Source organism: Rhinatrema bivittatum, chromosome 6 (genome assembly GCF_901001135.1).
Source record: "Rhinatrema bivittatum chromosome 6, aRhiBiv1.1, whole genome shotgun sequence".
NCBI classification, from domain to species: Eukaryota; Metazoa; Chordata; class Amphibia; order Gymnophiona; family Rhinatrematidae; genus Rhinatrema; species Rhinatrema bivittatum.
In genome coordinates this window covers 116,501,434-116,522,451 of record NC_042620.1, presented here as the reverse complement: position 1 = coordinate 116,522,451, position 21,018 = coordinate 116,501,434, and the positions used below count along the sequence as shown (strand labels likewise).

Genomic DNA, 21,018 nt, shown 5'->3' with positions numbered 1-21,018 from the left:
ACATCATTTTTATGGCTTATGATAATATAACAAGTGTTTCAGGACACAAGTGTTCAGAAACACTTACCGTATTTTTCGCTCCATAAGACGCACCTGACCATAAGACGCACCTAGGATTCAGAGGGGGAAAATTTAAAAAAAAAAAAATTGTGCTAAACCGGCTCTGCGTCTGGGCGTCTTATGGAGCAAATTAGGGGAGTGCATAGTTTTTTTTTTTCCTCCCCATTTTGTTTTCGGGTCTGGGGAGGGCCATTTCGGTCCACTCCCCAGATCAGAAAATTTTTCTTTCTGTGGGAACCCCCAAAACCCCCCCCCCCCCCATCCCAACCCTTTAAATTAACAACCTCCACCCCCCTGACCCCCCCAAGACCTGCCGAATTAATTTCCTGCATCCCCCCACCCTCCTGACCCCCCCAAGACCTGCCGAATTAATTTCCTGCAACCCCCCACCCTCCTGACCCCCCCAAGACCTGCCAAACGTCCCTGGTGGTCCAGCGGGGGTCCAGGAGCGGTCCGGGAACGATCTCCTGGGCGTGAGCCGTCGGCTGCCAGTAAACAAAATGGCGCCGACGGCCCTATGCCCTCACTATGTCACTGAGACCGACCGCTGCTATTGGTCGGTCTCAGTGACATAGTGAGGGCATAGGGCCGTCGGCGCCATTTTGTTTACTGGCAGCTGACGGCCCTATGCCCTCACTATGTCACTGAGACCGACCAATAGCAGCGATCGGTCTCAGTGACATAGTGAGGGCATAGGGCCGTCAGCTGCCAGTAAACAAAATGGCGCCGACGGCCCTATGCCCTCACTATGTCACTGAGACCGACCAATAGCAGCGGTCGGTCTCAGTGACATAGGGAGGGCATAGGGCCGTCGGCGCCATTTTGTTTACTGGCAGCCGACGGCCCACGCCCAGGAGATCATTCCCGGACCCCCGCTGGACCACCAGGGACGTTTGGCAGGTCTTGGGGGGGTCAGGAGGGTGGGGGGTTGCAGGAAATTAATTTGTCAGGTCTTGGGGCGGGGGGGGGGGGTTGTAGGAAATTAAGTCGGCGGGGACTTGGGGGAGTCGGGGGGGGGGGTGTTTGTTAGATTTTTGTTTGGTTTTTTTTTTTATATTCGCTCCATAAGACGCACATACATTTTCCCCCCACCTTTGGGGGAAAAAAAGTGTGTCTTATGGAGCGAAAAATACGGTAAATGTTGAAATAGGTAAAATTTCATAAGAATTGGTTATCTTAAAACCTGGTGTTGGCCCTCATAAACTACAGTTACACTTCTATATTAATGGTTAGGATATGCAAATATAGTTGTCATTTTCTTTGTGTAGAATCTATCCAGTGCATGCCTTATGTACAGATATACAACTGAAATGACAGATTTTTCCTTTCAGGAGGTACAATTGCAGAAGACTGCACAGCCCACATCTACAATAGTCCGGCCAGCATCATTACAAGTTCCTAATGTACTGCTTACAAGTTCTGATTCAAGTGTTATTATTCAGCAAGCAGCACCTTCACCAACTTCAAGCACTGTTATCACCCAAGCTCCATCTGCAAACAGACCAATAGTGTGAGTAAAGCATCGTATTTTAAATTAGCTATACTGCAAAGAATATATTAGTAATTCAACCAAAAGTTAGAATAAACAAATATCTTGTGTTCTTCTTTTTTTTTTCTTTGAGTTTTAATTTCACTTCAAAGATAAAATATTTTAACATTTTTGCCAGTTACTTCTACTTAGGCACTCACAAATAATTTGGAGATTCTATTGTGCTAATGTTTTTAGGAACTTGTGCTTGTATATTGCTGATACATTTAAAATATGAATGCAAGCTACATAGCTACAGCATGACCTCTGTAGAAGTGGCTTTTACAAAGGATATGACCTTAATGGAAGGTACACAACTTTTATTCCAAAAAATGTTATGAAACAAGTGTTTTTTGGACAGAGTTAAAATGAGACTTGGGAACTAAATCCTGAAGGCTTTTCTTCCATTCTCTGGCTATGGGGAAAATTGTAAAATATGAAGGAATTTGCAGGTTGCATGTGGTATCAGGCCCATGGATTAAAGTCCCTTCATTGGATATCTGAGTGAGGAGCAGGTTTTTAAGTATGGTGGTTGCTAAATTATTTTAATATGTTTATTTGATGTTACTGATTGTGTTTTATGTATAACGTGTTAAGAATTTTATTTGTAAACCACCTTGGGCGGTTTAATAAGGTCTGAGGATGCAATGTAGAAATTTTTTAAATAAATAAAAAGGCTTAGTGAATCAGGCCCTCAGTAATGATATTAAGAAAGTATAACCAAGAAACAGGTTGAATTATTGAATAGTCTATATCAATACAGATGTTTTAAAATTTCCTGTTATTTTCCATGAAAGATTTTATTTTATAGGAACTGACTGTGGCATTTGACAGTGCATCATACTATGTAACTGTTTGAACTTGATAAAACTAGAGTTTCAACATAACACTGAAAGTCTATTATTTTGAAAATCTTTGATTTGTCTACATGCTGCTCTGTAAACTAACTTTTATTAAAATTAAAAAAAAAAAAGAAGCATTGCATTTTTGGGCTGTTCTAGGTGCTCATCTCTAACTGTTAAATGGCTCTATGAAAGAGAAACTCAAAATACAGAATCCTAATAGGACCGAGTAAGTGGGAAGAAACTGTACAAGTGAAACCATAGTTCTCTGACAAGTAAGGCTGAATTAGCCATGACACGTGGTGATGTCATCTGACGGCACAATGGAGCCATCTCGCTAAGCTCAATAGAGCTTTTACTCTGTAGAGCATGAGCAGGAGTTCCCATGCATGTGCTGCCTCTTGAGCCCATCAGTCTTTTTTTTTTTTTTTTTTGTCTGAGCTTCCTCATGGACATGCAGGAGCTGCAGCAACTTGTTCCAGGCCAGGAGGTATAGTGTCCCAATCTTCCTCTCTCTGCCACTCTTATCTTCAATCTAAAGGGAAACACCTCTTCTTTCTTCAATATCACAGTTGGGGTGGGGAGGGGGCACCTTTGAATTGAATTGCCCTGGGCCCTGCACTTCTTAGGGTCAACCATGATTAAACACGTGAATCTAAGATGTCCTTGGAGCTCTGTTTCTTCCTGGTCATTCAGAATTTCCTTTACTGGCACATCACTATTGTTGACCAAAAGTTTCAACTTCTTTTTTTGTATTTGTGCAAGTGTGCCACTGTTTTCTTTTGTTCTAAAATTGTCACCATGGATTTTGCTATGCTTTTCATTTATTTATTTTTTTCATTTGTTTTAAGCAAATCTAAAAAAAAGGATGAAAGTTTTAGGATCATGGTGGGCCCCAGCACAGCAGCTGACATGTTTTATGATAATGGTACACCAGTAAAGATATAAAAACTGAAGTAACAGTGGTTCAACTGCAGTTGAACAGGACCAGTCTCAATAAGACAAACCAGTCTTCTGTAGATTAATTCTGCTGCACCATGACTGCAAACAAAGGCCAGCAATTTTTGAATTTCTGTATTACCAACTCTGCTAGTGTCCATTAAATATATATATAATATTTAAACTATTTTTTGCATACAAGAATGCAGCTTACCTGGGCTAAAGTTGTAGGAGATGTACATAAGCTAAATCTACATGATTCATATCATATTTTGCAGTCTTCTTGTACTTATGTGAGGAATTATTTATATATCGTTCCCAATTTTCTTCTATCCATAGACCAGTTCCAGGTCCTTTCCCTCTGCTGTTACATCTACCTAATGGACAAACCATGCCTGTTGCTCTGCCTGCCTCAATTACAAACCCTAACGTACATGTCCCTGCTTCAGTCCCAGTAAGTTTGTGTGATATTGTTACTGTTTTAGTGTTTGAATATGAAAATACTTGTAGAAATATGCCTTTTTCCTAGCATGTAGACAGATGGACTCAGGACCAGTGGGTTTATGCTCCCCTGCCAGCAGATGGAAAAGGTGCAAGCTAACATCACAATATATATAGCCCTGCAGTGACCCCAGCCTGCCAGTATTCTCCATCTCCAGCAGATGGTGGACATGCATCTCCCCATGGGGATTGCTTCGAGCTTTTTTGAAGGAGAAATTTTAAATTAAGGAAAAGAAAACCCAATGTACTGCAGTGATATTAAAGGTCCCTCCCCCAGGTGAGAATTCTTGAAATGATTTCCGTGCTTCCTCAGAGGTGTGCATCCAGTAGCTGGGTTCCCAGTGTGGACTTAGCTTCTAGTTCAGCTGAAAGACAGCGGGTGCAGAAAGCAGAGCACATCAGTGATGGCAGATGCCCTCTTCCCCCGCAGGTAGAGACCGTGTCTGTACTCAGCCGGTAAGCGCTGAGCTCAGGTAAGGTTTAAAAAAAATTTTCTCACAGGACAAGCAGGATGGTAGTCCTCACACATGGATGGCATCACAGGATGGAGCCCAATCACGGAACACTTTTGTCAAAGTTTCTAGAACTTTGACTGGCACTACTGGGCATGCCCAGCATGGCACTAAACCTGCAGCCAGCAGGGATCCCCCTTGAGTCTTCTTTTTTCCGTGCAGCAGTAGCCACGCAGGTTAGGGAGCTCCACAGAGATTCCTGACAGGAATTTTCCTCACGGAGTTACTAAAAATGTTTATACCCCACAGGGGTCCCCCTCTCGAAATTTTGATTCCGCAGTACTCCGGTAAGTCTACCCGTTTTCGGTCAATTCCCGTCGAGTTTGGCCCTTGCAGCCTACTGGCCGTCGACTGCACCAAGGCTCAATTTTTCAAAGGCCATGGATTTGGGGTTCCGTCGGTGCCCGGACTGTACTCGCACCATGTCCATAACAGACCCTCATAAAGTCTGTGTAATGTGCCTTGGGTGCGAGCATGATGTCCTGACTTGCACCAAATGTACCTTAATGACACCAAAAGTCAAAAGCCAGAATGGAGAAAATAGAACTTCTCTTTCGTTCCCAAACTCCGACGCCATCTATTACATCAACGTGGTCCAAACCGACGCCGTCCACTTCACGCCAGCATCGGGCACCGGCCGGTGACCGTCCAGCGTCAACGACTTCCTGGCCATCAACAACCTCTACTCCCCCTCAGGATCGAGGGGATCGTAGCGAGAAACATCGGCATCAACACCGAAAGCCTCGGACCATCGATGAAGGAAAATCATCGACTTCGCCATTGTCCGAGCCGCCATCGAAGAAACCCCGAAAAGGCATCGACCCTTTCTGGGACCGGGTTACCGAGGCAACCCTCACCCGGACAGGTATTGAGAGCCGCAACTCCGCCTTTAACTGTGGTCCCTCCGGCTATGCCTCTGCCTCCTTCTCCCCTTCCGGAGCTGGGGCTGCTTGCTCCAGGTTTCCGTGAAGAGCTGGACTGGACGGTTCAGGAGGCCATCGATAAGGCGATGCACAGATTTCAAGTTCCTCTGACGTTGAAACCGGTGCCAGTTGTGGAACCGACCAATGATCCCATTCTAGCAGCATTGGCACCGCTGCTCTCGAAGATGGAAGCGCTTATAGCCGCTTTTCCACCGATGGATCCTGGGTCACTGACTGCTCCGGTGCCTTCTCCACTTTCTCTGTCATCGGGAGGAGAAACACCGTTCCGTTTTCCTCCATTGTGAGTCCTGCCGATGCCTCAGCCATTGATGCCGATCCGGCCATCAGCGCCACCATTCCATCCTTCAATGCCTTCAGAGCCTAGACCAGGACCTTCAGGAATACCATCATCCCGTCCTTCTCAGGTTCCTAGAGGGACCGGTGGTGATCCCTATGACACCTGGACTGACTATTCATCTCAAGACACCGATGATTTACCATCTCCTCCTTCTCCTACTGAAAGCAGGAAGCGTTCTCCTCCAGAGGACTTGTCCTTCATAAATTTTGTGAAGGAAATGTCTGAGTTGGTTCCCTTCCAATTACAGACTGAGCAAGATGATAGGCACCAAATGATGGAGCTGTTACAATTCCTGGATGCTCCCAAGGAAATAACCTCCATCCCTATTCATCAGGTTCTTCTGGATCTTCTTAAAAAGAATTGGGAACACCCTGGTTCGGTAGCTCCAGTCAACCGAAAGGCAAGACTTACTTGGTCCAGTCAGCCCCAGGGTTCCAGAAACCTCAGCTGGATCACCAGTCTGTGGTGGTAGAATTTGCCCAAAAGAGGGCACGATGCTCAAAACCCCACTCTTCCTTTCCCCCAGGTAAGGAGCAGAAATTCCTGGATGCCATTGGCCGGCGTGTCTTCCAGGGATCGATGCTCATCTTTCGGATTGCCTCTTACCAGCTGTATATGACCCAGTATAATAGGGTCTTATTCAAGCAGATACAGGACTTTGCAGAGTCCCTGCCTCAGCAATTCCAGGAACAGCTTCAAACCCTGGTACACAAGGGTTTTGAAGCAGGGAAGCATGAAATAAGATCCTCCTACAATATCTTCGACACCGCTTCCAGGGTATCTGCAGCTGCCATTTCTGCAAGAAGATGGGCCTGGCTTAAGTCTTCGGACTTGCACCCTGAAGTACAAGACAGATTGTCCGATCTGCCCTGCATAGGAGATAGTCTGTTTGGCGAACAGATCCAGCGGACCGTGGCAGAACTCAAGGAGCATCATGAGACATTTTGTCAACTCTCTCTGATGCCTTCTGAGTATTCCTCCAAACAGCCATTCAGGAAGGATACTAAAAAGTCATTCTTCCGTCCAAAGAAGTCCTATCTACCACCATCTAGAAGTCGTTCCACGAGACCTTTCCAGAAGGCCCAGTCTCTCAACCTCGAAAACAAAAACCCGCAACCAGCTTCTCAGCCGGGCCCTGCTTCCGGCTTTTGATTCCTGCATAGAGAGCAGCAGCCAACTTCCACTGCCTCAGATACCAGTGGGGGGTCGATTGTGCCATTTCAACAACAGATGGCACATAATCACCTCAGACCAGTGGGTCCTTGCCATAATCTCTCAGGGTTATCAGCTGAACTTTCTCTCCATCCCACAGGATTCCCCACCAAGGCTGACGTGGGGAACATCCGACCACTCATCACTCCTGGAACTCCCTCCTTCTCCTCCAGTCCAGAGCAATAGAACCAGTGCCTTACTCCCAACAGGGCCTAGGATTCTATTCCCAGTACTTTCTAATCCCCAAAAAATCAGGAGGCATTCGTCCAATTCTGGACCAACGTTCCCTCAACAAGTACCTCCAGCGAGAAAAGTTCAAGATGGTAACCTTGGGTTCCCTCCTTCCTCTTCTGCAAAGAGGAGACTGGTTCTGCTCTCTAGACCTCCAGGACGCGTACACACACATTGCGATAACTCCATCTCATCACAGATTTCTGGTAGGCCCCAAGCACTACCAGTACTGAGTGCTACCGTTCAGCCTGGCATCTGCACTACGAGTCTTCACCAAGTGCCTCGTAGTAGTAGCAGCCTTCCTCAGGACTCACGGTGTTCACGTCTACCCCTATCTCGACGATTGGTTGGTCAGGGCTCCCACTCAGCAAGCTGCTCTGTCGTCCCTACATCTCACCTTACACACTCTGATTTCGCTAGGATTTCTCGTCAACTATGCAAAATCCTGTTTAGTCCCATCTCAAACTTTGTTCTTCATAGGGGAAGACTTGGGCACCTTTCAAGCAAAGGCATTTCTGCCTCAACAGTGAGCTCTCACTCTCATTTCTCTCGCACACCAGCTACAGTCTCAGCACCGCTCGACTGCACGCCACTTCCTCATCCTGCTGGGACACATGGCGTCCTCATTACAGGTTACCCCAATGGCCCGCTTGGCCATGAGAGTCAAGCAGTGGACTCTAAGGTTACAATGGACTCAATCCGTCCAACCACTATCAACCATTGTCCACATCACCGACCCACTTCGTCAGTCTCTAGCCTGGTGGACAAATCAGATCAATCTCCAAGGCCTACCCTTCCAGGCTCCAGACCCTCAAATAATTCTCATCACCGATGCTTCCAACCTCGGCTGGGGAGCCATGTTGCCAATTTGCAGACCCAAGGAGCTTGGTCTCCAGAGGAAGCCAAACACCAAATCCATTTCCTGGAGCTACGAGCAATCAGATATGCTCTCAGGGTGTTTCAGGATCGCCTTTCCAACCAGGTCATCCTGATTCAGATGGACAACCAGGTGGCCATGTGGTACATCAACAAACAGGGAGGAACGGGTTCCTACCTACTGTGTCAGGAAGCGGCACAGTTATGGGTGGAGGCCCTCTCCCACTTGATGTACCTCAGGGCCACCTACTTGCCAGGAGTGGACACTGTGTTGGAGGACAAGCTGAGTCACGCCTTTCAACCGCACGAGTGGTCCCTCAACCCCACTGTAGCGGACTCCATATTCCAACATTGGGGTTACCCCCACATAGACCTCTTTGCATCACCTCAAAACCACAAAGAAGAGAACGTTTGCTCTCTCACTCGCAAGCAACACTCACACCCAAGAGACACATTCTCCCTCTCATGGGCAACCGGTCTCCTATATGCATTCCCTCCACTTCCACTTCTGTCAAAGACTCTCGTGAAGCTACATCAGGAGAAGGGAACCATGATCCTGATAGCACCTCACTGGCCATGCCAAGTGTGGTTTCCGATCCTTCAGGACCTCTTCATTCGCAGTCACATTCCCTTGGGAACGGATCCGCTTCTGATCACTCAGAACAACGGGTGCTTGCGCCACCCCAATCTTCAGGCCTTATCCCTGACGGCCTGGATGTTGAAAGGTTGATTCTTCAGCCACTCAACCTTTCGGAGCCAGTTTCCCGTGTCCTGATTGCTTCACGGAAGGCTTCCACGAGAAAATCTTACCTTTACAAATGGAACAGATTTAAATCATGGTGTTCTGTTCAATCACTTGATCCTTTTACCTGTTCCACCACAAAGTTTTTGGACTATATCTGGCACGTGTCAGAATCAGGTCTTAAAACCTCTTCCATCAGAATGCATGTCAGTGCGATAGCTGCCTTCCATAAAGGTATTGGGGATGTTCCTATTTCAGTACATCCCCTTGTAACACGATTTCTGAAGGACTTGGTCCACCTCAAGCCTCCTCTGCACCCTCCGGCCCCTTCTTGGGACCTCAATCTGGTTTTGGGTCGGCTCACGAAACCACCATTCAAGCTTCTTCAATCCTGTGATCTACGTTATCTCACCTGGAAAGTGATTTTTCTTTTGGCGATCACATCCGCTCGCAGAGTTAGTGAGTTACAGGCCCTACTAAACTGAATAGAACTAGTGATTAATATTGAAAAAACGGAATTTCTACACTTAGAAAAAATATCAAAATCATTCAAACCCCAATTATACTCAAAAACAACCAGAAAATAGAACTAGCGGAAAAAGTAAGGAACCTTGGAATAATAATGGACCCCGAAATTAATCTAAAACAGCACATATCGCTAAAAGTAAAAGAAGGCTATGCTAAATTCATGATCCTCAGAAAACTTAAACCGTTACTAACTCCTGCAGATTTCAGAACAGTGCTTCAAGCACTAGTTTTCACCAGTACCGTTTACTGTAATGCACTTTTTCTAGGACTCCCAAATATAACAATAAGACCACTTCAAATTCTACAAAACACAGCAGCGAGAATACTAACTGGAAAAAGAAGAAGAGACCATGTCACTGAAACTCTGGCCAAACTTCACTGGCTACCCATAGAACAAAGAATAAAATACAAAGCACTATGCACCATACATAAACTAATAAATGATGAAAAAGCGGACTGGCTAAACACTGCACTATGGGTACACATACCACACAGGAACCTTCGTTCAGCAAACAAAGCTTTCTTAACCATTCCCTCAGTCAAGACAGCGAGACTAACCCAGGTAAGAGAAAGGGCATTGTCTTTAGCAGGACCCACACTCTGGAACACAGTGCCTTTGGAGATCAGATTACAGAGAGACCCCAAAACATTCAAGAGAAGTCTAAAGACATGGCTTTTTAAACAAGCCTTTTATAAAGAGACCGGAGAATAAGAAAATACACTGGAATAACTAGAAGAGTACCGGCACACAGCAATATTCTCATAAATGTGCATTACAATATTTTAACAAATTGAGTACACAATGAATGTAATAATATAACACAGTAAATGTGATTTTTTTGACCTGTAAAAGTACCTTCTAGGTACACCTGGCCAGAACCTACATCACTAAACATTTGTACGTATTTTTATGATTTAATGTAACCGAAATTTAATGGCACCTGTTAGAATGTACTATAGTACGCTTACTCCAAACTTACTTATGTGCCTACATGTAAACCATTGCGATGGTATATAACTTAGCGACGGTATAGAAAAGACTTTAAATAAATAATTATCCGCCTTACACTAAACTTCTGCACGACCGGGCAGTACTCCGCACTCACCCTAAGTTCTTGCCTAAGTTAGTATTGGAGTTTCATCTTAATCAATCCATTATACTACCTACCTTCTTTCCCAGGCCCCATTCCAATCCAGGAGAACAGGTTCTGCATACCCTTGACTTGTAAATGGGCTCTAGCATTCTATCTAGACCGTACAGCTGCCCACAGGAAAGGCACTCAATTGTTTGTCTCTTTTCATTCCTTCAAATTAGGGCAGCCTGTGTGTAAGCAGACTTTCTCCTCCTGGTTAGCGGACTGCATATCTTTTTGCTAACAGGTGGGAGAGAGAAAAAGGGAAAAAAAATGGATAAAGTGCGTAGCTTGCTGGGCAGACTTGATGGGCCATTTGGTCTTCTTCTGCCGTCATTTCTATGTTTCATTTCTATGTTTCTATGTATCAGCAAGCAGGCATTCCACTTCAAGACCGTGTTAAAGCACACTCGGTCAGGGCCATGGCAACTTCAGTAGCGCACCTACACTTGGTGCCGCTACCTGATATTTCTGGGCTGTTACCTGGAGTTCTCTCCATACCTTTACAGCCCATTATTGTTTGGATAAGGCTGGAAGACAAGATTCCATCTTCGGGCAATCTGTCTTGCGCAACCTTTTTGCAACTTGATGTACCGACACCCTTCCGCCTGCCCATTAGGGTTCAGGATGCCCTCTACCAAATTCCACCCCAGTTGTTGTGCCTGTTGCACGTCTTTGGGTACATTTGGTGCATTTCAGACATCCTCAGCTCGGTACTCACCCATATGTGAGGACTACCATCCTGCTTGGGCAAATATGTAGATTAGACGCCAAGAATAGTCCAAATTTGAGCTTTTATTTGAATGCAGACAAATATATGTTTATGCATAAACATGTTTATGCATAAACATATATTTGTCTCCACAGAAGGATTGAGTCTATTCTTAAGCAAGCCTTTGAGGCAGTGGCGATGACTTTACAGATTGCTTCCTGCTGCATCCTAGTGGCGCGATCTTGTCTGCTTCTCTCTCAGGTGGTTGATGAGTTTAGAGGGAATTCCAGAGCGGTTATGGAGCTTGCTGCCGACTTTTTAGCAGTCACAGGCTGAGATTTGGTCTGGTCTGTGCCTCAGCCAGAGGAGTGGCTTCGGTGATAGCAGCCAGGGATCAACTCTGGTTGCGAAATTGGTCTGCTGACGCAGCCTCCAAAGCTAATCCTACCAAGTTGCCCTTTAAAGGCTTGCTTTTGTTTGGAGGGAGTTGGAGAAACTGGGCAGTAAGTGAAGCACCCCTTTGGTATGAGAGGTCAACTCTGGAGGTTCCAAGCGATTTTGTCCCTACAGAGAGTCGACCTTTCGGTAGGTCTCAATCCTTTCATCCCCAACAGCCCAGGAGAGGAGTGGGCTCGGATGGCAGACCGTCCCGAGCTTCCCAATGAAGGTTTGCTGACCCATCATCCGGAATAAGAGATAGGGGGATGTCTCTCTCTATATTTTAGCAGAGGTGGGTCAAGATCATGTCGGACTAATGGGTGCTGGAGGTGATGCGAGAAGGATATGTGCTGGAATTTTGCAGTATTCCTTGGGACATGTTCATGGTGTCCCCTTGTCTCTCCCCACAGAAGAAGCAGGCAGTGGAGTTCACTCTTCAGGCTGAATGATGTGGTTCCGACGATAATCCATTAATTTTGTTGTGCCCAAGAAGGTGGGCTCCCATCCTGGACCTTCAAGAGGGTCAACCGTCATTTAAAGGTGACTCATTTTCACATGGAAACCTTATGCTCTGTGATAATGGCGGTACAGTCGGGGGAATTTCTGACCTCCCTGGATCTGTTAGAGGCATACCTTCATATTCCCATCTGATTGGAACACCAACATTTTCTATGCTTTGCGGTGTTGGGGCACTGTGTCAGTTTCGGGCACTGTCATTTGGTCTAGCCACTGCTTCCAGAACATTTTCCAAAGTTATGGTGGATGTAGTGGCAGCTTTGCAAAAAGAAGGGATCGTGGTGCACCTGTATTTGGATGACAGGCTGATTCGAGCCAAGTCTCAGGAAGAGAGCTGCCTGGTGACACACAAGTTGTTGATCTCCTTATTGCAGGAGCTCAGTAGGGTGGTGAACCTGACCAAGAACAATCTTCAACTATCCCAGTCGTTGGAGTATCTGGGGGTCCGGTTCAACATGGAGCAGGACACAGTTTTCCTAATGGAAATTCAGATTCAGAAGTTGATGTCTCAAGTGCGTCAATTGGTGAACACCAAATGTCCGATGGTGTGGTCCTACCTACAGGTGTTCTGCTTGATGGCGGCTACACTGGAGGTGATGTGGGCAAAGGCGCATATGCGACCTCTTCAGCACTGTCTGCTGTCTCGTTGGAACACGCAGTCTCAGGACTATGCGGTTCAGCTCCACTTGCCAATGGAAATCTCATCCCGCCTCCAATGGTGGTTGCGGGAGGATCATCTGAGAAAGGGAGTTCCCTTGTCCTGTCCGATCTGATTGGTACTCACGATAGATGGGAGTCTCCATGGTTGAGAGGCTTTCAGTCGAATTAACAGCCCAAAGGCGTTGGGAATGCCAAAGAGTCCCACAGGAACATCAATCACCTGGAAGCCCAGGTGGTATGGCTAGTGTGCTTGCAGTTCAGCCATAGGCATGGGATCAGGCCATTCATGTGATGTCAGACAATTCAACAACTGTGGCCTATATCACTCATCAGGGAGGAACCAAGAGCCAGCAAGTGTCGCAGGAAATGGAATGGGTGGAAGGTCATCTGCAGATGATCTTGGCCTCTCACATTGATGGAAAAGACAACGTTAGAGCGGACTTTCTCATCAGGGAGAGTCTGGACCCAGGAGAGTGGGTGTTGTTAGCCGAGGCATTTTTGTTGATTGTGGATCGCTAGGACCTTCTGTTCCTAGACCTGCTGGCGACTTCTCGCAATGCAAAATGTTCCTCGATTTTACAGTCACAGGAGAGATCCGTCGTCCCTGGGAGTAAATGCTCTCGTACAGTTTTGGCCGGAAGACAGATTGCTTTATGCCTTTCATCTGGGGCCCTTGCTGGGCAGGATAATTTGCAAAATCGAAGGCCACAGGGGTTAGCCTCCTGGTGGCACCAGACTGGTCCAGGCATCTGTGGTAAGCAGATTTGCTAAGACTCCTAGTGGAGACCCCCCCTTCACCTTCCAACACACATGGATCTGTTACAGCAGGGACCGGTTCTTCACAAGGATCCTACTTTGTTCTGTCCTACGGTTTGGCCCTTGAGAGGGCTCGCCTGTTGAAGCATGGTTATTCCTCTGCGGTGATTACCACCTTACTCCGCACTCACAAGTTCTCCACTTCCTTGGCTTATGTGCAGGTTTGGAGAGATTTTGAGGCCTGGTGTGAGGAGCGGAGTGTTCTTCCTCGTTCAGTTAAGTCTGGATTTTTTGCAGGATGGGTTGAATAAAGGATTGGCCCTTAATTTCTTGATGGTGCAGGTTGTGGCTCTTGCCTGTTTGAGGTCTGGTGAATGGTATTTCCTTGTCGTTTCATCCTGATGTGGCCTGTTTTTTTGAAGGGAATGTGAAGCATCTTAGGCCTCCCTTGAGGTTATGGAGTCTGAACTTGGGGCTGTATTTTTTGGCAGGCCCTACGTTCTGACTGCTGCGTAGTCTTTCCTTGCAGTTGTTGACCTTGAAGACTGTGTTCCTGGTGGCTATATGTTCAGCATGTCGAATTTCTGAAAAGCTGTTGTCTACTCACGTCAGGGCTTACTCCACTAGAGCTCAGGCAGTGTCATGGGCGGAGGCTAGTTTGTTGTCTCCCGTCGATATCTGCCAAGCTGTGACATGGTCCTCCTTACACACTTTTTCCAGGTTTTATCATCTGGATGTGCAGGCCCGGGAGGATGCAGCCTTTGCACATGCTGTGTTGACTGGACTGTGGGCAGCCTCCTACCCTGTTGGGGAGTAGCTTTGGTACATCCCACTGATCCTGAGTCCATCTGTCTACATGCTAGGAAATGGAGAAATTACTTACCTGATAATTTTGTTTTCCTTAGTGTAGACAGATGGACTCAGCTGCCCGCCCTCAACTGCCGAATGAGTGTGTCTGTCAGTAGTCCTCCTGTGGGGCTGTGGATGCCAAGGGATTACTGGTAAGTGTTCATCCAGTCCCTAGCTTGGGGTACCTAGAATCTTACGTGACTGCAGTGTTTATGGTTGGTTCAGTTCTGGTTACCTGTTTTTAATCATGTTTTTAATCAAGTTTTTTGCTTGTCAGTCCACAGTTGCTTTTGAAGAGAATACTGGCAGGCTGGGGTCACTGCAGGGTTATTTATACTGTGATGTCAGCTTGCTCCATCGCCATCTGCTGGCAGGGGTGCATAAACCCTCTGGTCCTGAGTCCATCTGTCTACACTAAGGAAAACAAAATTATCAGGTAAGTAATTTCTCCATTAGTAATTCCACAAACATTGCTTACTACTTTCAGCAAAGTTTTAGAAATGTAGCAGGCAAATTCATGGCAAATATGTGAGCCATTACATTAGTATATTTTGCCTTGATGAAAATATTTACCTACTATGTAGTTGAAGATATGATTTAAAGGGAATCAGAATGACCACATTGAAGGCAGTCTGTATTGATCAAATCCAGTGCTTCTGCTTTTATGGGAATTTTAGAGCTGTTTGGTCATTCTTAAATCTTTTGTTTAACTCGGAACAGAGTACAGGGAAAGTAATTTATTTAAACTGGTAGCTATAGCCAGAACAGAACCAGTATTTTATGCCTACTGTCAGAGCTGAGAACGGACATTCTCCTCTTCATTGAAAATTTAAAAAAGCGGTAGTTAAGCAACATCATCAGTGGTAATGAGCTGTTCATTCAGACACTGTTAATGCTTTTAAAAATTTTACCAACATTATTAAAAATGTATCAGTACTTATAAGGAATCATAATAGTAATAGTAGCATGGGAGTAATGTAATAATGTAATAGATATAATAAGGAATAAAATAATCATGAGGCGGAGGAAAGGTAAAAGGTATAATAGGAAAAATAAATGGATAATAGTAATAGCAAATAGGAAATATATATGGGTGATAAGAAATAAGGAAATAATATAGTTCTCACGTGGTGCATGCTGTAAAAATATGAGGTAGGGATATCATCTCAGACTTGAAGTAGAGTGTGTCTGCAATCCTCCTTTTCCTAGTTTGGAAAGTGACGAAGTGTGATCACTGTTTATTTGGTACTTCATATGGTTCCAGAGATGGGGGCCTGTGGGAGGTTTCACAAACGCATAGCTTTATGGCGAGACACTTCCCGTGTGTCTCTCATTGGGGTCCTTACCCGGTTAAAGAGGGTGATTAAAAATAACAAGTGGGCTACGATCACCATGGCTAGGGCAGGTAAGGCATAAGACAGTATATAGTCAGTCTGTAAAATATCTTCATCCCCGGAATCATAATTGTAGTCTTCAATTTCTGCTGTGTCTTGTTCTACAGACAATTCCACAGTGTTAGTCTTTATAGCCTAAAAGATATACCAGGTTTTCATGAAAGTTGATTTCATGGCCCCAAAATACATCTAAGATTTCTACCTCTGTGGGAACTGGGTCTGGTTCTAGGTAGTGTAGGGACACATCCCCTACAGTAACTATGGAGTTCTTAGGTACTGTGACTAAAGAGACATTACTGGGTAAGGGAACTTTACTGGTAACATCATGCTTGTTAGAAATAGCAAGTTCTTTCTTAGGGGTGCTAACTAACCAAACATTATTTACAACAGCAACCTTGGTTTCGGAGAATTCATTATACTTTGTCATGGTAATATTGCATTTCTCTCGGACGTTCAAGGACAAACCACTCAGAGCTTCTGTATTATCTTACAGAAAAGGCTTACCGGGACACAACCAAAGAATGTCCTTTGTTTGTTGGCATAGGCCTAAAGTAGGAACTAAATATTGCTGTGGGTTGTCACTCTGATAGGCTAGAAGGGCAGGGGTGTCTACACACAGGTATACATTGTTTGTCCATGTATCTACATTAATTACTTGCTTCAGTTGGTAAACATTCTTAGGTAAAATGAAAAGCAAATTTAAAACATATGCAACCTCCATATTCTCAATGTCCACACACAGAGGTATAGCATTACCCATATGATAAGCAATCTGGACCTGGATAGGCTCGATGTTCTGGGTAATTTTAGCAAAAGCATCTATAATGACATCTGGAGAGACTAAATTGGTTGGAATCTGTCCTTTCATTAGGTTACTCATGCTGTTGTCCAGCTCTCTAAATAAATCATTGGTGAGTTCTTGAATGGGCTGGATAAAAGTACGATCTTCACTTAGCACGGTTTTAATGATGGTAATGTCCTCTTGTTTGTGCTTAATTGCTTGAGAATGTGGGTTCCCAGTACGTACAGGATCAGTCCAGAGAAGTGAGTTGTGTATCCCTACCAGCAGAGGGAGTCAGAGAACCAAAACTTTGGGCACTGCTATATATACAAGAGTGCCATCTGCAGTTAGCCAGTATTTCTCTGACTCCAGCAGAGGGTAGAGTTACACTCCTCCAGTTTTTGGTTGTAGTTATTTTTTTTAGGTAGTTTGATTTTTTATTGCATTTGCAACGCTTCCTGAGGTGTTAGGCACCTTCGTGGGCCATCCCTCAGTGGAAGCCGGGCGTCCGGGGGATTGGGAATCCCTGCCTGTGTCTCGCCTGCATCGGGTTGGTGGGGGAATTCCAGGGGCTCCTGGTTTTTTCCCCCTTGCTGCTGCTACACCTGCGCCTTCCATCCCTACTTCAGTTTTAGAGTAAAGTTTAGTTAAAAAAAACAAACAAACAGAAAAAAGACTTTCTTTCTGTGACGCTGGCCGGCTGCCTTTGGAACAGAGGTAAGGAGTCAGCACAGGGGGATCGGGTCGTTGTGACCATGGAGGGAGCCTGGTAGCACAGTGTCCTTCCACTCTTGGGGCTCCGGGGGACTTTGAAGGCACAGGGGTGAGTCTAACATTGCTGACCCGGTCCGGGTTCGTTAGCGGCCGCCGGCGCTTGTATTTTTCTCTTCAGCCGGCGCCGGGGACGCGCGGCTCGGTAGTGAAGGAGTTTTTGGCGCTAAATTTCGGATCGGCTTCCTCAGCTCTGCCGCTGGTTATTTTTCCCACGTCGTGGCTACGTTTCTTTACTCTTAGTGTGTCAGCTCCGTCCAGGCCTGGGTTTTTTTTCCCGCGTCGTGGCGGCAAGCGGAGTTTGCTTTAGCGGCCTTGTTTTTTTCTTCGCGCCTGGGTTTTTCCCACGTTGCGGCGGCAAGCGGGGTTTGATTTTAGCGACCTTGTTTTTTTCTTCGCGCCGCATGGCTTTGCGCCTGCCCGATGAGTCCCCGCTCAAAATCGCCGTCCTGCCGCGTGTGTGGTACACGCGGACAGGTGCTGGATGCGGATTATTTATGCCCCACTTGTGCCCCAGAGTCGGGGGACTCGTTGGGGTCAGAGGGACCCTCTAGGGTGGAGGAGCAGGTGTTTGTAGAGCCGGTTTTAGGTGTGGAGGAGGCTCCTTCCGTTTTAGCCCTATTGGGGCGGACTCTTTAGGGAGTGCTGACACGGTGGCCACAGTGCCCCCCTCGGGGGTGGAGGGGAAACCGGAGGGTTTTGCCCCTGAATTTGTACTTGTCATGCATGAGGCGTACTTGGCACGTCAGTGGGCACCTCTCAAGCGGCCTGGCCCTCTAGGGGGCACATGACTCTCACCGGAGAAAATACCTCGGGGTGCAGGTTCTTCTCACCCTTCAGGGGATCAGTCCCAACCAAGTGGCGTGGGAGCTCAGGGTCCGAGCCCGGGAGCGGGTTCGGCTCCAGCCACGGGGGTGGTCCCGGGAACAGACCCGGACCAGGCGGATGTGGATACAGATGTTTCCGATGACCCGGAGGCCCTGTCGACGGAAGGGGATGATCCCATTGTGGTCCGGCTCTTTAAGCGGGATGAGCTCCGTCCGCTTATTCCTCAAGTTTTGGGACTGAAAGTTTCCCAAGAGGAATCGGACAATGAAGGGATTAACCCCGTTCTAGATGGCATTAGAGGTCCAACTACGGCCTTTCCTTTACCAAAGAAGGTTCGAAAGTTAGTGAACAGGGAGTGGGAAACTCCTGACGCAGGGCTGAAGGTTGGCAGAGCGATGGTGAAGTTATATCCCTTGTCCATGGACGTTTTGGATTTGCTCAAAGTTCCTAAGGTGGACTCTGCGGTCTCAGCGGTCACCAAGAAGACTACAATCCCGGTCACTGGTGCGGCGGCGCTAAAGGACATACAGGATCGCAAACTGGAGATCCAGTTGAAGCGGGCTTTTGAAGTTTCAGCTCTGAGTTTACGCGCGGCGATCTGTGCTAATCTCATGCAGAGAGCGTGCCTATGTTGGGTCCAGGAAACTCGGGACAGTGCTACTGCAAGCAACAGCGGGGCGTTGCAGTCCGCCTGGTTGGAAGCCAGTATTGCTTATGTAGCAGATGCTCTCTATGATCTGGTGCGGACCTCGGCTAGGACTATAGTGTCCAAGGTTTCCGCACGGCGACTCCTATGGCTACGGAACTGGGCGGCAGACTTGTCCTCAAAATCCAGGCTGTGCAACCTGCCATTTAAAGGCCAGCTTCTTTTCGGGGAGGAACTGGATCAACTGGTAAGGCTGTTGCCGGAATCCAAGGGCAACCGATTGCCTGAGAACAGAAGATAGTCACAGAAGTCCTTCCCACCTCGATCTCGTTTTCGGGACAACCGTCATTACAGGTCTAGTCAGTACACGTCCACGACCTCTTCTAAGCCGACACCAGGTCGGCAGCAGTCCTTTCGTGGGGGTCGGCGACCCGGAAGAGACTCCGGGCGACAAGGGGCCTCAGGCAACAAGACTGTCCAATGAAGCCACGACCGCCCATTCCGTCATCGAAGCTGTCGGGGGCAGATTATCCAACTTTTACACGGAATGGGCAAGAATTACATCAGACCGCTGGGTCTTGGAGGTCATCAGGGACGGTTATGCCTTGGAATTCTCGCGTCCGGTTCGGGAGGTCTTTGTGGAACCCCAGCTGGCTTCGCCCCACAAGTGCAAGGCGGTCCGAGTGACTCTGCGTCGACTTCTCGACCTCGGAGCGATTGTTCCGGAAGTGCAACAGGGCCGGGACCGTTATTCGATTTATTTTGTAGTTCCCAAAAAGGAGGGCACATTTTGTCCCATCCTCGACCTCCAGCAGGAGAACTGCTGCCTTCACATACCACATTTCCGGATGGAAACCTTGCGCACAGTGATAGCAGCGGTTCGGAAAGGAGAATTTCTGGCATCCTTGGACCTCACGGAGTCGTATCTTCATATACTTATCCAACCGTGTCACCAGAGGTTCTTGCGTTTCAAGGTGTTGGATCAACATTTTCAGTTCCGAGCCCTTCCTTTTGGTCTCGCTACAGCTCCCCAAATGTTCATGAAAGTAATGGTGGTGGTAGCAGCATTCCTTCAGAAGGAAGGCATCTTGGTTCATCCGTACCTGGACGACTGGTTGATTCGTGCAAAGTCACGAGAGGAATGCGAGAGGTCGGTCCAAACAGTGGTGAACACGTTGAGGTCGTTGGGATGGGTGATCAACATCCAGAAAAGTCAGTTGGAACCCACTCAGGAGCTCGTTTATCTAGGAGCTCGATTCGATACCTTGCAAGGCAAAGTGTTCCTGTCGGCGGATCAAATAATGAAGTTGCAAGCCCAGGTCTACTCCCTGTTGAAGAAGTGGTCTTCCACAGTGTGGCATCATCTGCAAGTCCTGGGTTCCATGGCTTCCACCCTGGGGTTGGTTCCCTGGGCATTTGCTCACTTACGGCCGCTACAACGTGCACTGTTTGCTCGGTGGAGTCCAGTGTCGGAACGATATCATCTACCAATGCCTCTCCTTCAGGACTCCAGACTCAGTCTGTCATGGTGGCTGTTGCGTGACAATCTGGAGCGGGGGGTGGACTTGGACACCCCAAATTGGCTGATTGTCTCCACCGATGCCAGCCTCTCCGGGTGGGGAGCAGTGTGCAGGAGGAAATCAGCGCAAGGTCTATGGTCACAGACGGAAAGTTCATGGTCCATCAATCGTCTCGAGACGAGGGCGGTGCGATTGGCCTTGCAAGCCTTCCTTCCCTGGATTCAGGGCGCGATGGTGCGAGTTTTCTCTGACAATGCGACGACAGTGGCGGACATCAACAGTCAAGGCGGCACCCGCAGCCCCGCGGTGGCACTGGAGGCACGCCTGTTATTCACCTGGGCGGAACGGCATCTCGAGGGCATCGCCGTGTCCCATGTCGCCGGAGTGGAGAACCTTCAGGCGGACTTTCTCAGCAGACACCAACTCGACCCAGGAGAGTGGGAGCTGTCGGCCGACGCGTGGAACCGCATTTGTGCCAGATGGGGAGTACCTCAGTTGGATCTCATGGCGACACGGACGAATGCGAAGACAGAACGCTTCTTCAGTCATTGTCGAGAGCAGGGATCGGTGGGCATCGATGCTCTCGTGTGACCTTGGCCCACAGGAATCCTTCTGTATGTCTTTCCTCCCTGGCCTCTCATCAGTCGGCTCCTTCGCCGCATAGAACTGCACCTAGGACAGGTGGTATTGGTGGCACCAAAATGGCCGCGTAGACCGTGGTTCGCGGATCTAGTGCATTTGGCTCTCGATGGGCCATTGCCG

At 47.4% G+C, this 21,018-nt stretch overlaps 1 protein-coding gene across 10 annotated transcripts in view; it reads left to right on the top strand.

Annotated features, from left to right (window-relative positions):
• Positions 1-21,018, top strand: part of ATF2 (activating transcription factor 2) — a 306,861-nt gene that overhangs the window by 136,750 nt on the left and 149,093 nt on the right. For all 10 annotated transcript variants that reach the window (XM_029605838.1, XM_029605830.1, XM_029605831.1 and 7 more), the window contains 2 exons: positions 1,392-1,570; positions 3,709-3,823. In XM_029605838.1, the coding sequence (XP_029461698.1) occupies positions 1,392-1,570; positions 3,709-3,823 (294 nt within the window). The remainder of the gene's footprint in view (positions 1-1,391; positions 1,571-3,708; positions 3,824-21,018) is intronic.